At 45.0% G+C, this 13,340-nt stretch overlaps 1 protein-coding gene across 1 annotated transcript in view; it reads left to right on the forward strand.

Moving 5' to 3' along the window:
* PIGU (phosphatidylinositol glycan anchor biosynthesis class U) overlaps window positions 1-13,340 on the forward strand; it is a 700,531-nt gene that overhangs the window by 61,066 nt on the left and 626,125 nt on the right. Inside the window, exon 4 of the mRNA XM_069652261.1 lies at window positions 11,106-11,168. Within this exon, the coding sequence (XP_069508362.1) occupies window positions 11,106-11,168 (63 nt within the window). The remainder of the gene's footprint in view (window positions 1-11,105; window positions 11,169-13,340) is intronic.

Genomic DNA, 13,340 nt, shown 5'->3' on the forward strand with positions numbered 1-13,340 from the left:
CAATAAACAATTAAATGTAAATTCGACTCAGACTCAGACTGTAAATTCCGGCGCCGGAAGAGAGAGAACGAAACAGAGCACTGCGGGCTTCCAGAACGAACAAATCGAACTACCAGAATTGCTCAAAATATCTACTTCATGGTCGCTACCAAAGGCGTCCTGCTATGAAAAATTCTCTGGATTCAGAATTGAACTTAACCCAGTTGTAACTATCCGAGTTGCGAAGAATCCCTCTTGAAGAAATAAAAGGGCCAAAAGATCGTATAAATAGAGAGAATCAATTGGATTCTATTCTAAGTGGTGATACTCACCCTACTTGATATCTGTGGGAATAAACAAACTCCCATTAATCTTGTCCTGAAGAAGGCTGTATGAATTAAGGGTCGACGAATATTCACGTCCCGAAAATAGACAACTAAAACACGTGTAGACGAATGTCGGTGTGATAAGCACGCACAGACAGAACCATCAGAACAGTGGATGGAGGACCTTTGTGGAATTGTCTCAATAGAACAAGAGGCCTTCTATATATGAGGCCAAAATATACACATGTCACTAGTGTGTTATAAAAAATAATAACAGTATGAATGGTAGGAGTGAATCAGTCGAATTTACATTTAATTGTTTATTGAAATGTTTTAGCATTTGCATATGAATTTATTATGAGAATAAAAAGTTTTTAGAAACGAAATGTACTAAGTGGCTATTCCCTGTCCGTTAGGTCCAACCCCTCTCTTTTCACCAGATACCCCACCTACACCTGTTCCTCCTCCCTGTGTATTGCCAAGCTCCTGCCAATGAACCACAGAATAATTTGACAAAGTCATGAGGGGAATGTTCTGTTTCATACATTGCTTTGATGACCACCGCAAGGTCCTCCAAAACCTTCAGGGAACTCCACAAAGCAGGGTAACAGTCACTCATCCTACTGCCAAAAAAGCCTGCCTAGACACCACGCAGGCTATCACCTCGTCACATCAGAATCTAGGCCAAGACACTTATTACCATAGCACACAAGCTCTCAAAACCCTTCCACATACACTGACCCAGAGGACGAAGGGAACACAGTGGACATGGACCAATATTATGACGACAACAATGATGCAGACGTATACGTCGTCCAGTCCCCAGATCACACCGACCCACAGGTGGCTGACTCCCCATTAGACAACCAGTTGCAATATAATGGCCTGCTCCTATAGGCACCAGAACACTTCAAGATAGACACCCAAGACGCCTAAGTCGACAAAGACTTTGTGGAGGACATTCTTGGGAATCTAAAATCGGCAACTCAATTCATCCCCATTACAATCAGTACAGAGACGCATTCAGCCCTCTCTGCTTACACCCAGTTTGACACGGGCAGTCAACCCGCGCATCGAGAAGATGTTCCGACCAGCCCCCTCAGACCCCTTATACATTAGGGGGAGTTAAAGCCCAACTCTTATCACTACAAGAAAGAGGGTGGGAACCCCTCTGGCCTTTGCCGAAGCACCTCTTGACAAGGAGAGTGTTAGGGAGAATTCTCAGAAATGTGCTAATTCTCTCCACCTTAGAGAGACCCAGCAACTTTGCTGGATTTTGAGGACTTGATTTGTTTTACCTGGAGAGAGTGAGACCCCTTTTTCCCGATCTCTCATGTATTTTAATGTGATTTATTAACACTGTGTTTCTTTTGGTTGTGGAGTCTGACAAACTCCATAGACATCATCTTTTACCTTGTGTCACACAGCACCTTCAGTGCAGTGACACAGGGAAGTCTTTCAGATTTCCAAAAGGTTTAAATACCTTCTCTGGGATAAACTACTGTTTCCCAGAGCAGTAAAGTGAAATTGTCTTTACTTCCATTTGTAGCTTTCTAGACCCAGCACACAATATTTTACAATAGGGTGCTGGAGGGTCTAATTAGTATCCCCTTTGTCTAGCTTCTCATGTAACAATTTTTATGTTACCTTTTCCTCGATGAATGGCTGGTGGCAGTGGTTTACTTTAAACTACCGTGGTGTGCATTTACCGCGGGCTGCGTTCGCAGCTGCAGTAAAGCACCCAAGGGTGCCATTGTTGTCAAAATGGCCCGGTCTTGTTTTTTCGCCATTTATTTGTGGAAAGGTCCTTCTTGAGATTTACTGTGCATGCCAAACCAGGTTTGGTCCCTTTGCCTTTGGCAAGATTCACGAGTGAAGCCTGCCTCTAGCTCCAGGGTGTCTGGTGGGGGCAGGAAGTGAGGCAGGTGCCGTAAACTCCCTGTGCTTAGTCTCATAGGAGACCCAAATGCACGCTATGGTGATTGGCCCGCTGACTGTCCGGCAAGGACAGCCACCCTGCTGGGTGACTGACAGCTAGGCTGGAATGAATGGGAGAGAACTGAATAAAAGGCGAGGCTTTCGGCTTGGAAGGCAGTAGACCACTGGACGAAGGAACCGAAGAACTTCTTGAAGAGGACACCTGATACAACTCGTGGACTGTTGGTTTGCCCAGTGAAGCCCTGCTGCTGTGCTGAAACTCCACATTTGTATCGACAGAGAAGCCCCTGCAAGGATTACTTCTCCCTTTTGAGTTGGTGGGACCAATCAACTCCAAAGTAAGCCACCTGGACATTCTCTCGGAGCTGGTTGCATTTCCGCAGAGTTGCTGCTGGAAACCGAAACGCCAGGGAGAGGAACACCAGATTGTTGTGTGCGTTGCTTTTAAGTTGGCCACGAGCTCCAGGAAGATCCTTCGGACTCCCAGGAAGAAGGACTGATCGAGTCTGAGCCCCTCAACAGAGTGCAAGACCCAGTAAGCAAGGAAAGTCTATCTCGACAGCCCAAAACCACAGTGTTGCTATTTGCAGTAGTCATGGCGAGCTGAAACGCCAAAGTGCCACTAGTTGGAAAGATTGTCGGTTGCGAGCGGTGATCGTCACATTGCACTGCAGGAGTCCCCAGAAGTCCTCCATCTTGTCCCCACGATTGAGGCCCAGGAACAGTGAGATCTGCAGAGCTGCACAGGAACAAGAGTCATCTGCTGCACTTTTTCTTCAATACAAAGGTACTGTAAAGTCTGAGAGAACTTGCCTCTCATTGTAGAGTTTCTTGCATCTTCTACTACTCACAAGCTTAAACAGCATGTGGCCCTACGTCGATTCTTCTTTTCTTCAAAGACTTCGAAAACATTGTGCAAATACCTTTCTACTTACCTACCAGAAGTGCTTCAGCCCATATAAGACTTTTGCCCATTGACTTTGGCTTAGCCTGTTATACTGAATGACTCTGCTTAGGGGACCCAAAAGTATGTGCCTGCTTAAGTATATTTGTGGTCTCTTGTTTGTTCTAATAACCTTTTCCTTTGACCAAGTTTTAAGAGAGTTCTAAATGCCATAGTAAGATATTAATGTCCCCAGCACCCTAACTATTGAAGTCACCTGAGGGTGTAGGTTGTGACTGTTGGCCATTTCAAAAGGGTCTTTGCTGATTTAGAAACTGAGTGTGTAGTTTTGGAGTGTATTTGTGTGTTGCTTTTATATTGCTCCCTTCTGAAGAAGGCTTATTTTGACTGATAAATTAATACGTTTATTCAAGAAACCATGTGTCTAAGTGTTTATTTGAATACTAGTCACTTTGAATCTCTGTGTAACTCCCCTACAGCTAACATTGAGATGAGCCTGGCTGCTCAACATGCTACCAACCTGTGTAGTACAAGCTTATACCAAAGGTTGGGTTCCTATTGCCAGGAGGTCAGGGTTGTTGTAGTGCCAAAGGGTACTGCATACAATCTTGCCTAACGGAGAGTAAGAAAATGTACACCCTGGGCAGGAAGGTAGCTTCCTCGGCAGCCTATTAAACCAGGATACCTAATAACACAACGCTATTAGCCAGTTATAATTGCTCAAGTGGGATGAGATCGCACAACAGACTCGGTCCCGGAGCCCCTAACAACTCAACTCTCACTCACCATCGCTGAGGGGAAACAGGTAGCCAACTTCATCCTTAAAAACAACCTGGATGCAGCGGACAATGCAGGAAGAATTGTGGCAGAAGGCACACTGATTAAACGCCACGCATGGCTACGTCAATCAGGCTCCAAACTAGAAACCCAGGATACCCTCTGAAACATGCCCATTGAACCCAACACTTTGTTTGGCAAAGCAGTGCAGGATGCTCTTAAAAGCGCGAAAGAGGAATATGATGCCCTCAAATCCCTGGGACAGCTCACTAACAAACCCTTTAGGCAAAGAGGGGGCTCTAACTCTCGCCGTTTTAGAGGACAGAACTCCCAACGGTCCTCTAATTACTACAAGTGGGCAGGGTTCGTCTTGGGGGTTGTCACACGGGCAGAACTCCCAGTAGAGTTTTCAAAGAGGCCAAAGAAGGTCTAGGAGTAGGGGCAGATTCCTCCTCGAGAGGGGGCTCAACCCCTCCTAAGCAATCACCACTTGCTACAGGTTCCCTTCCATGCCACTTCAGTCGGAAGTCGTATTTCACACTTTATCCACGTATGGAAGGGGATCACTTCACTTCGGACAAGTGGGTACTTTCCATCGTGTCAGGGGGATATTGCATAGTGCTGATCCAGATGCCAGCCAACCACTTGCCAAGACAAAGACAGACCTCACAGGAAGAACGTATCCTGTTGGAAGAGGTGAAGGCACTGCTTCTAAAGGACGCCATAGAAATCATCCCGGGAAAAAACAGGTAAACAAGGGTATTTATTTATTCAATGTACTTCCTTGTGCCGAAAAAAGACTTAACAATGCGCCCTGTCCTAGACCTGTGGCCTGCAAATACCTATTTCAAGCCACAGAAATTCCACATGACCGCGCTACAGGAGGTAATACCACTGCTAAATAAGGTGACTACATGGCAACCTTGGATATGAAAGATACATACTTTCATATTTAAATTTTCGCAGTGCACAGAAGGTTCTTGCGTTTCAGAATAGCGGACCAACACTACCAATTCAAGGTGCTACCCTTCAGCATAGCTTCTGCTCCAAGGGTATTCACCAAGGTTCCAGCGGTAGTGGCAGCGCATCTACATAGAGAATCAATACCAGTGTACCCTTATCTGGACAACTGGCTGATAACGGTGGAATCCCCTCAAATTTGCAAGCAAAATACCCAAAGAACAATCAGTTTTCTGTTCCAATTGGGATTCTCAATCAAAAAGGAAAACAATCAAGTCTTGTTCCAAGCAAGACCAAACAGTTTTTAGGAGCTGTCATAAAGACAGAAGAGTGTCTAGTCTTTCCTTCAAATGAAAGAGTGCAAAACATACTGCTGCAAATACCTCAGTATCTAGCCAGTCACCAAATAACTGTACTCAAAGCAATGCGCTTGCTCGGGATGATGGCATCATGCATTTACCTGGTTCCGCACGCACGGCTGCGCATGCGTCCAATTCAAGAGTGGTTAGCGAAACAATGGTCTCCGGCAAGCAGTCAGTGAGACGATCTAGTGGTTGTTTTGCTAACCGTAGTACAAGCACTACGCTGGTGGACAAAGGAAAACCTGTTAAAGGGAAAACCTTTTCACAACCCTACAGTGCAAGCAGTTGTCACAACAGACGCATCACTCACCGGGTGGGGCACCCATTACCTTAACCACACAGCACATAGCCTGTGGACACCGATCACAGCCCAAAATCACATAAATCTTTTGGAACTGCTAGCAGTGCTCAAAGCACTGCAAGCTCTCCAAGTGCACCCGTCAGGCCAGACAGTACAAGTCCTCACGGACAGCACCACTGCCAGGTTTTACATGAACACGCAGGGGGGCACACACTCTCCAAGTCTGTCTAGGCTAGCACAAAATATGTGAACGTGGGCACTCAAGCGGGGCATGTTCCTAATATCGCAACATGTTCCACAGGAACTCAATTCTCTGGCAAACCCATTAAGCAGAGATCCTCTGTACGAAGAGCCCGAGTGGCAGCTCAACAGAAATATCCTAAACGATATCTTCTCCCTATGAGGTTAACCCCCTTTAGACTTGTTCGCCACAAGCCAAAACATGTAATGCCCAGACTTTGCATCCAGTTTTCCCCAACAAGGGTCAAAGTGGAATGCCCTGTGGATGAATTGGTCAGGGAAATTTGCCTACGCTTTTCCCCCCGACTCTGGTACTGAGCAGGTTGGTGAACAAAATGCACCAGGAACAAGTGACACTAATCCTAGTTGCTTGTATGTGGGCGAGATAACCTTGGTTGCCACATCTGCGCAAACTGGCGATGTGTGATCCAATCAAACTCCTGTGCCCCAACAACATGCTCACACAGCTGGGGGGACAACGTTCCACTCACCTCAGTCTATGAACTTTGCAGCTTGGCTCCTGAAGTCATAGAATTTGCCCATTTTTAAAACTACCTCAAAGGTGTATGGACATCCTCAAGGAGGCATGCAAACCAAACACTAGACACTGTTATTTTAACAAATGGAAAATATTTGTAATATGGTGCCAGTCAGAGTATAAACCCGATAGAATGTACTCCATCACGCATTCTCCATTACATGCTCCACTTACTAGACTCCGGGCTTGTATTTAACTTCATCAAGGTTTACCTGCCGGCTCTATCCGCGTACACCTCTTTTCAAAGAAAGGTGTCCTAGTGGAAAGTCCCTGTCATTAAGGCATTCATGGAAGGAGTAAAAAGACTACCCTCACATTTCAAGCCCGCCTCAACGGTGGGACCTAAATGTGGTACTTGCTCATGGGACGCCCTTTGAGTCTATGCATAAATCCAGCCTTAAACACCTTACATATAAAACTGCTTTTCAAGTGGCTATCACCTATACCTAACTGTTCGCAGCTCCGGTAATGTTAAATCGCGCGAGCCATGTTTTCCAAGAGTTTGTTAAAACGGTTCCCGGTCTTCTTTTTTCACCATTTCTTTGTGGAAAGTTCCTTCTCGAGTTTTTCTCTGCGTGCCAAACCAGGTTTGGTCTTTTTGTTCATTCGCCTTTGGCGGGCTTCACGAATGAAACCCGCCTCTGCCTCCAAAGTGTCTGGGGTAGGCAGGAAGTGAGGGAGGTGCCCGAAACTCCCTGTACTTAGTCTCCTAGGAGGCCGAAATGCACTCTGTGGTCATTGGCTGGCTGACTGTCCGGCAAGGACAGCCACCCTGCTGGGTAAGTGGCAGCTAGGCTGGAATGAATGGGAGAGAACTGAATAAAAGGCGAGTCTCTTGGCTTGGAAGCCAGAGTCGACTCTTGAACGAAGGAACTTGAGAAGAGATTGAAGAGGACAGCTGCTACAACTCCTGGACCGTTGGTTTGCCTGCTGAAGCCCTGCTGCAGGTCCGAATCGCCAAGTTCGCATCGACAGAGAAGCCCTGCAAAGGACGACTTCTCCCTTTGAGTTGGTAGGACCAATCAACTCCCAAGTAAGCCACCTGGACACCCATCTCGGAGCTGGTTGCATTTCCTCAGAGTGCTGCAAGAAACCGTAGAGCCAGGGAGAGGGACACCAAATTGTGTGCGTTGCTTGTAAGGTGGCCTAAAGCTTTTGGAAGATCCTCCGGACTACCACGAAGAAGGACTGACCAAGCCTGAACCACCTCAGTTGAGTGCGGAACCTCAGATGTGAGGAAAATCCACCTTGACATCCAGGAACTGTGCTTGTTATTTGCTGTACCTTTAAGGAGCTGAAACGCGAAACAGCCACTGGAAGTAAAGTTTGCCGGTTGCCAGCTTTGACCGTGCCAGTGCAGTACAGGAGTCCCCCGACGTCCTCCCTCTTGTCCCCACGACTGAGGCCCAGGAACAGTAAGATCTGCAGAGCTGCACCGGACAGAAGTCTTCAGCTGCATCTATTCTTCTTTACTAAGAACTAAAACTAGCCTAAGAGAACTTACCTCTTACTGTGGAAGTGCTTGTAACTCACAAGCCTAATCAGCTTGTGGCCCTACATTTGATTCTTCTTGTTCTCAAAGACTCCTAAGAACTTGTGCAAAGACTTTTCCATTTACGTACCTGAAGTGCTGCATCCTATACAAAGACTTTGGCCTATTGACTTTGGTTTAGCCTATTGCATTGGATGACTCTTCTCAGAGCTACCTGAAAGTATTTGCCCTGCTATATGCCAATAGTAAGGTATTAGTGTCCCCAGCACCCTTTTTACTGAAGTCACCTGTGGGTGTAGGTTTTGTCTGTGGGCCATCCCAAAAGGGCCTTGTCTGATCCAGAAAGTCAGAGTGTACAGTATTGAAGTATATTTGTGTTACTGTTCTATTGCTCCCTTCTGAAGAAGGCTTTATAACTGACTGATAAATACATTAATAATTGTTTATGCAAGAAACCTTGAGTGTAAGAGTTTATTTGAATACCTGTAACTGTGAATCTTTGTGTAACTCCACTACAGCTCACATTTCCCCTCTTGAGATGAGCCTGGCTGCTCAACACGCTACCACAACTGTGTAGTACAAGCTTATACGAAAGGCTGGGTTGCCTATACCTGTAGTCATAGTTGTTTGTAGTGTTCCCAGAGGGTACTGCATTCAAACTTTGCCTAACAGTGGAAAGTCTCCTTCGTGCAACTGACTTTGGACCCTTTCCCTGGCTTAGGAACAGTATTATATTGCCACCAATTCTTCAAGAGAATTCCTTTTTGAGCCAACGTTGTCCAAGGGCATTACGCCAGGTATTTTTCTGTTGCTCAGTGTATTTACATTTCATCCAATAAGAATTTGAGGCTGTTTTGAGACTGCAAGCTGCATTGACGCCCCTGATTGAACCACCTGTACTTCACACACATGGCTGCCGTTTGAGGCAGGACTGCCTTGACCAAAGCTGCCACCTCTCCTGCAAGCAGACAGCCAAGAAGCCGGCTTGAAGCTGTTGACTGCCAAGTAAACTTGTGAATTAGATTCCCGACAAGACATTCCCAGGTACCTTGATCCCCTCACCTTTACCTTGGACCCTAGGGAGTGCTTAGGTCATAATTTCCTATCAAACCCAAAGACCTTTTTAAAGTAGCCAATTTTGCTTAATTTTCACTGTCTTGTTCACTTTTGCAGGCATATTCCTTCCCTTCTGCATTGTAAATCTTGGAGTGCGCAGTCTTGTCTTACAGGGTTGGGCTTTTGGTATGTTTATTAATTATCTGTGTTTAAATTGTTTATTTGTATAGAACTGACTTTTATTTGACTGCTTCTGCTGCTAAAGGCTACACCTGTCCCTTATTCCACATTACCAAAATAGAGACCTAGGAGGTATTCAATTCAGTTTTTACTTCTTTATCCATTAGGACAGAAAAAATGCTAAGCCGAGTTGCAATACAAATTCCGTTATAGAACAAAGACGCCTTTGCTTCCCCTTGCGCTTCTTTCAGCCAGCATCTATTTTTGTCACAGTAATGCAGGTAGCAAATCTCCACACCTAGCGCCTCTCCTTCCATAGAGGCTATTTTGAATGATCCCTTGTATGCAGTTATGCTATTGAAAACCCTGCTTCAACCATGCTTCAACCACTTTTACTGGGCTTGAGTGCAAATACATGGAAGTTGTGGAAGTTGTTGTTATACAGATGTCTTTTGGCCAGTCTATCAGACACCACTTGGAAGTCCCTGCACATTTCTTTAGCTCTTGGATGGAACATGCACACTCTGCCGCTCGGGGCACTGTATAGTAGGCCTCTGACCCACGAGAAACCATAAAAGGAGTGTTCAACACATCCCTTTTGAGAAAAGCCCTTCTTTGTATTCCAGTACCCTATTGTCTGCATTCTAGCACATACTGAAGTCAAATCTTTACAAAGATTGGGCGCGGGTAATAACAGTCAGTTTCAACAACGGATTCTACATTTGTGAGATGTTCAGTTGCTCGTTTTGAGTCCTACTTAACAGCATAATAATTTGTTGGTTCAATATGTATGTGTGTAAATATAAAATGTGGTGTTTTCATCAAAGGCAAAATAAATTCCTCCATGCATGTGCAATAGGGATGTAATGGTATTACGGTATACCGTTAAAGATACCGTGAACCACTTAATTGAACAATAATAACCGTCACATTGTTTATACTGGGATACCGTTCATACCGTTAAGTGTGCTTTTCAATCTGATTTTCAAAGGCTGCAGTAAGCAAGTGCTGCACAGTGTTGGTCTTGCACTGTTGGATGTGCCGTCTGCCAAGTAGTTTCAGTTGGAGCAGTTTTTAATGCCATTCCATAAACCACACGTGCCTGTCACAAAATCAATATGTTAGCAATAGGAAGAATAAATACAGTGCCAAGAAGGAAAGGGGTTTACCTTGGGTTGGCGGCTTTGGGGTTTATATATTTATAATGGATGTTTTCTAAACATATGACAATGGGGGATTTCCCTGGTTCTATCATTGAATTTACATATAAGTCACACTGCGAAATTTACTCATCTCTGTGGGTATTCCCTGCTGCCATACCAAAGGGTAACATGTCCGTGATTACTGAACACCTTTTGGCCCGCAAGTAAACTAAAGGCTGTAACGTAAAGAGAGAGAGTGCGCGCGCGCGCGCGTGCGTGTGTGTGTGTGTGTGTGTGTGTGTGTGTGTGTATATGCGCACAAGCGTATACTACCATCAGACTCCATTGATCTGTGGCATGCAGGTTATCAAGATGGCAACATGTTCATCTTCACCAGTGGCCAGTGGGGGAGCTAACAGCCTAATGACCACTTAAGAAAAACTATTCAGTTTGCTTTGCCAGTCGCAGCAGGGTTCACCCCCCTCCTCCTCTCCACACGTGTGTTTGTGTTTGGGGAAAGCAAGGGGTGGCATTTCAGTGGAAAGTATGTTGAAAAGCCCAATTCTGGCCCTGGGTACCTGGTTTTGTTTGTGATGATAAATCTGACAATTTATGACTTTTTAGAAAATATTTGTTAAGATTAGTTAACTTCACCTGCTATATTGCGATAACCATGATATACCGTCATTTGGCAAGAAGGTTATTGTACCGTCATAAAACTAATACCGTGACACCCCTAATGTGCAATGCACACCTTTGGTGCTGTCCTCCTGCAATAGCTCATGCCTTTTAACTTAATCATGTTGACAATATCAGCTTTCTGAGAAGACTAGCGCTTTGTTGTTGGATGTGATAAGTGATGGCTATGTTCAGGAAAAGTTGCTAATAAAGTCTAGTTTCCTTCCGTTAGATCACAGATACGCTGACTGCTGTTGCGCTCTACCTAGCTGTGCAGGACTTCAACAGAGTGTTGGTAAGTTGCTACATTTCAACTTTTATTCCCAGAGAATAATTCCCAACCCATGTTTTGGATTTAACCTTCACCTGTGCTTTCCTCATCTGCTGCTGTTATGATACTTTTAACATGATGATGCACTTGCCAATTTACAAATCCTATTTGGGAGGTCTTTTTAGAAAATGTTAGGGATGAGTGTTGGGGAGAATTCTCATTTCTGTGCTAATTCCCTTCAACCTTAGAGACCCCCAGCTCTTTTGCTGGACCTAAGGACTTTGAATTGTTATCCTGGATTGAGTGAGTGAGACCTTTTTCTCACCCTCTCATGTATTTTGATCTGATTTGGAGTCTGTTTTTCCTTTGTTTTTGGAGTCTGTCAAACTCCATAGGCATCTCCATTTTGTATTTTGTCACACAGCGCCTTCAGTGCAGTTTCACAGAGAAGTCCTTTGGATTTCTCATAAGGTTTAAATACCTTTTCTTGTGTGAACTACTGTTTCCAAGAATAGTAAAGTGAAATTGACTTTACTTACCTTTTTCTTATGTAGGTCCAGCACACCCCATCTTAATGTGGAGTGCTGGGGGGTTACTTAGTAGCCCCTTTTCTTACTTACTCCTGTAAAAAAATGTATGTTACCCTCACTACTTTAAATTGCTGGTTGCAGTGGTTTAATTTACCTACCATTGTGCATTTTTACCACAGGCTGAATCCTCAGCTGCAGTATAGCAACCATGGCTGACCATTGTGTAAAAATGGCCGCAGTCTTCTTTTTTTGCTATTTCTTGTTTGTGAGGTCTTTCTTGGGTTTTACTCTGTGTGCCAGACCAGGTTTAACCCTTTTGTTCGTTTTGCCTTTGGCGGGCTTCGGTACTGAAACCTGCCTCTGGCTCCAGTGTGTCTGGCAGGGCAGGAAGCGAGGGAGGTGCCCGAAACTCCCTGTCCTTAGTCTCCTTGGTTACCTGAATGAACCCAGTCCTGATTGGAGGGCTGGCTTTGTGAGTGACAGCTAGGCTGTGCATGAATGGGAGAAACCTGCATAAAACGTGAGGCTTCTTGGACTGAAGACATAGCCGACCAGTGGACGAAACATCCAATGAAGGAATCATGAAGAGAAGCTTGCTGTATCCTCCTGGACCATTGAACTGCCCGATGAAGCCCTGCTGCAGTGCTGAAGCTCCAATTCCTAATTGACCAGAGAAGCCCTGGAACGGACGACTTCTTCCCTTGGGTTAGTGGGACCAACTAAGGGAAGAACTAACTAGACGACCAAAGCTCCAGGAAGATCCTGAGGACCCTCCAGAAGCACGATGACCCAAACTCTAGTCACCTCACCAGAGTGCTGTACTCAAGGAGTGAAGGAAGCCCACCCAGTGTCCAAGATCCGGAGTAGTGCTATTTGCTAGTAGCTGAAACCGTGATGTGGCGCTGAACTGAAAGGAGTCTGCAGCTGCTGCCGACCTTCGAACTATTGTGCAGGAGTCCTCCAGACGTCCTCCCTCTTGTCACTTCGACTGAGGCCCAAGAACACAGGATCTTCAACGCTGCAACCAGGACAAGAAGCCAGCTTGATCCTTTTCTTCTAACCTAAGGTACTGTTCTGACTAAGGGGTACACCTCTTTGTCTATAGCTTACTTGTCTCAGTTGATATTTGCAGTAGCTGCTTTCTAGAGTTGATTTTAGTTCTAACTTTTCACAAGTGTAACAGCTTGAGGCCCAACAGTGATTTCCTACAACAAACTCTAACTTTGTGCAAGACGTTTGTGCTATCTAAGAAGTGCCTCAGCTCCATAGACATTGTTCAAATTGACTTTGGCGGTCTTGGCTCCCTGCAGACTATTCTAACCCATTGACTTTGATTCTAACTGTCCCTCATAGGTGGTACATTGGTTTGTAACTAGTATTGTTGGGAAAGGTTTTATCTAGACTTCATTGGCAGATTTAAAAAGTGCTCACATGCTTTGAGAACCTGTAAACTTTTTCCTTCCATTAACCTTTCCTCTTTACCAACCTCAGAATTATTCCAAGTGATATATAAATGTGAATACTGTCCTAGTAATTGAAGTCACCTAAGGGGGTAGGAAGTGTGTATGAAGCCTCTCAAAAGAGTATCTACTTGCTTAACTTGATTCTGAGAAAGTATTTTGAAGTGTATTTTTATTTTTGCACATTGCCCTTTTTAAAGAATGCT

This window comes from Ambystoma mexicanum, chromosome 3p, assembly GCF_040938575.1.
Source record: "Ambystoma mexicanum isolate Mex_15411 chromosome 3p, UKY_AmexF1_1, whole genome shotgun sequence".
Classification (NCBI taxonomy): Eukaryota; Metazoa; Chordata; class Amphibia; order Caudata; family Ambystomatidae; genus Ambystoma; species Ambystoma mexicanum.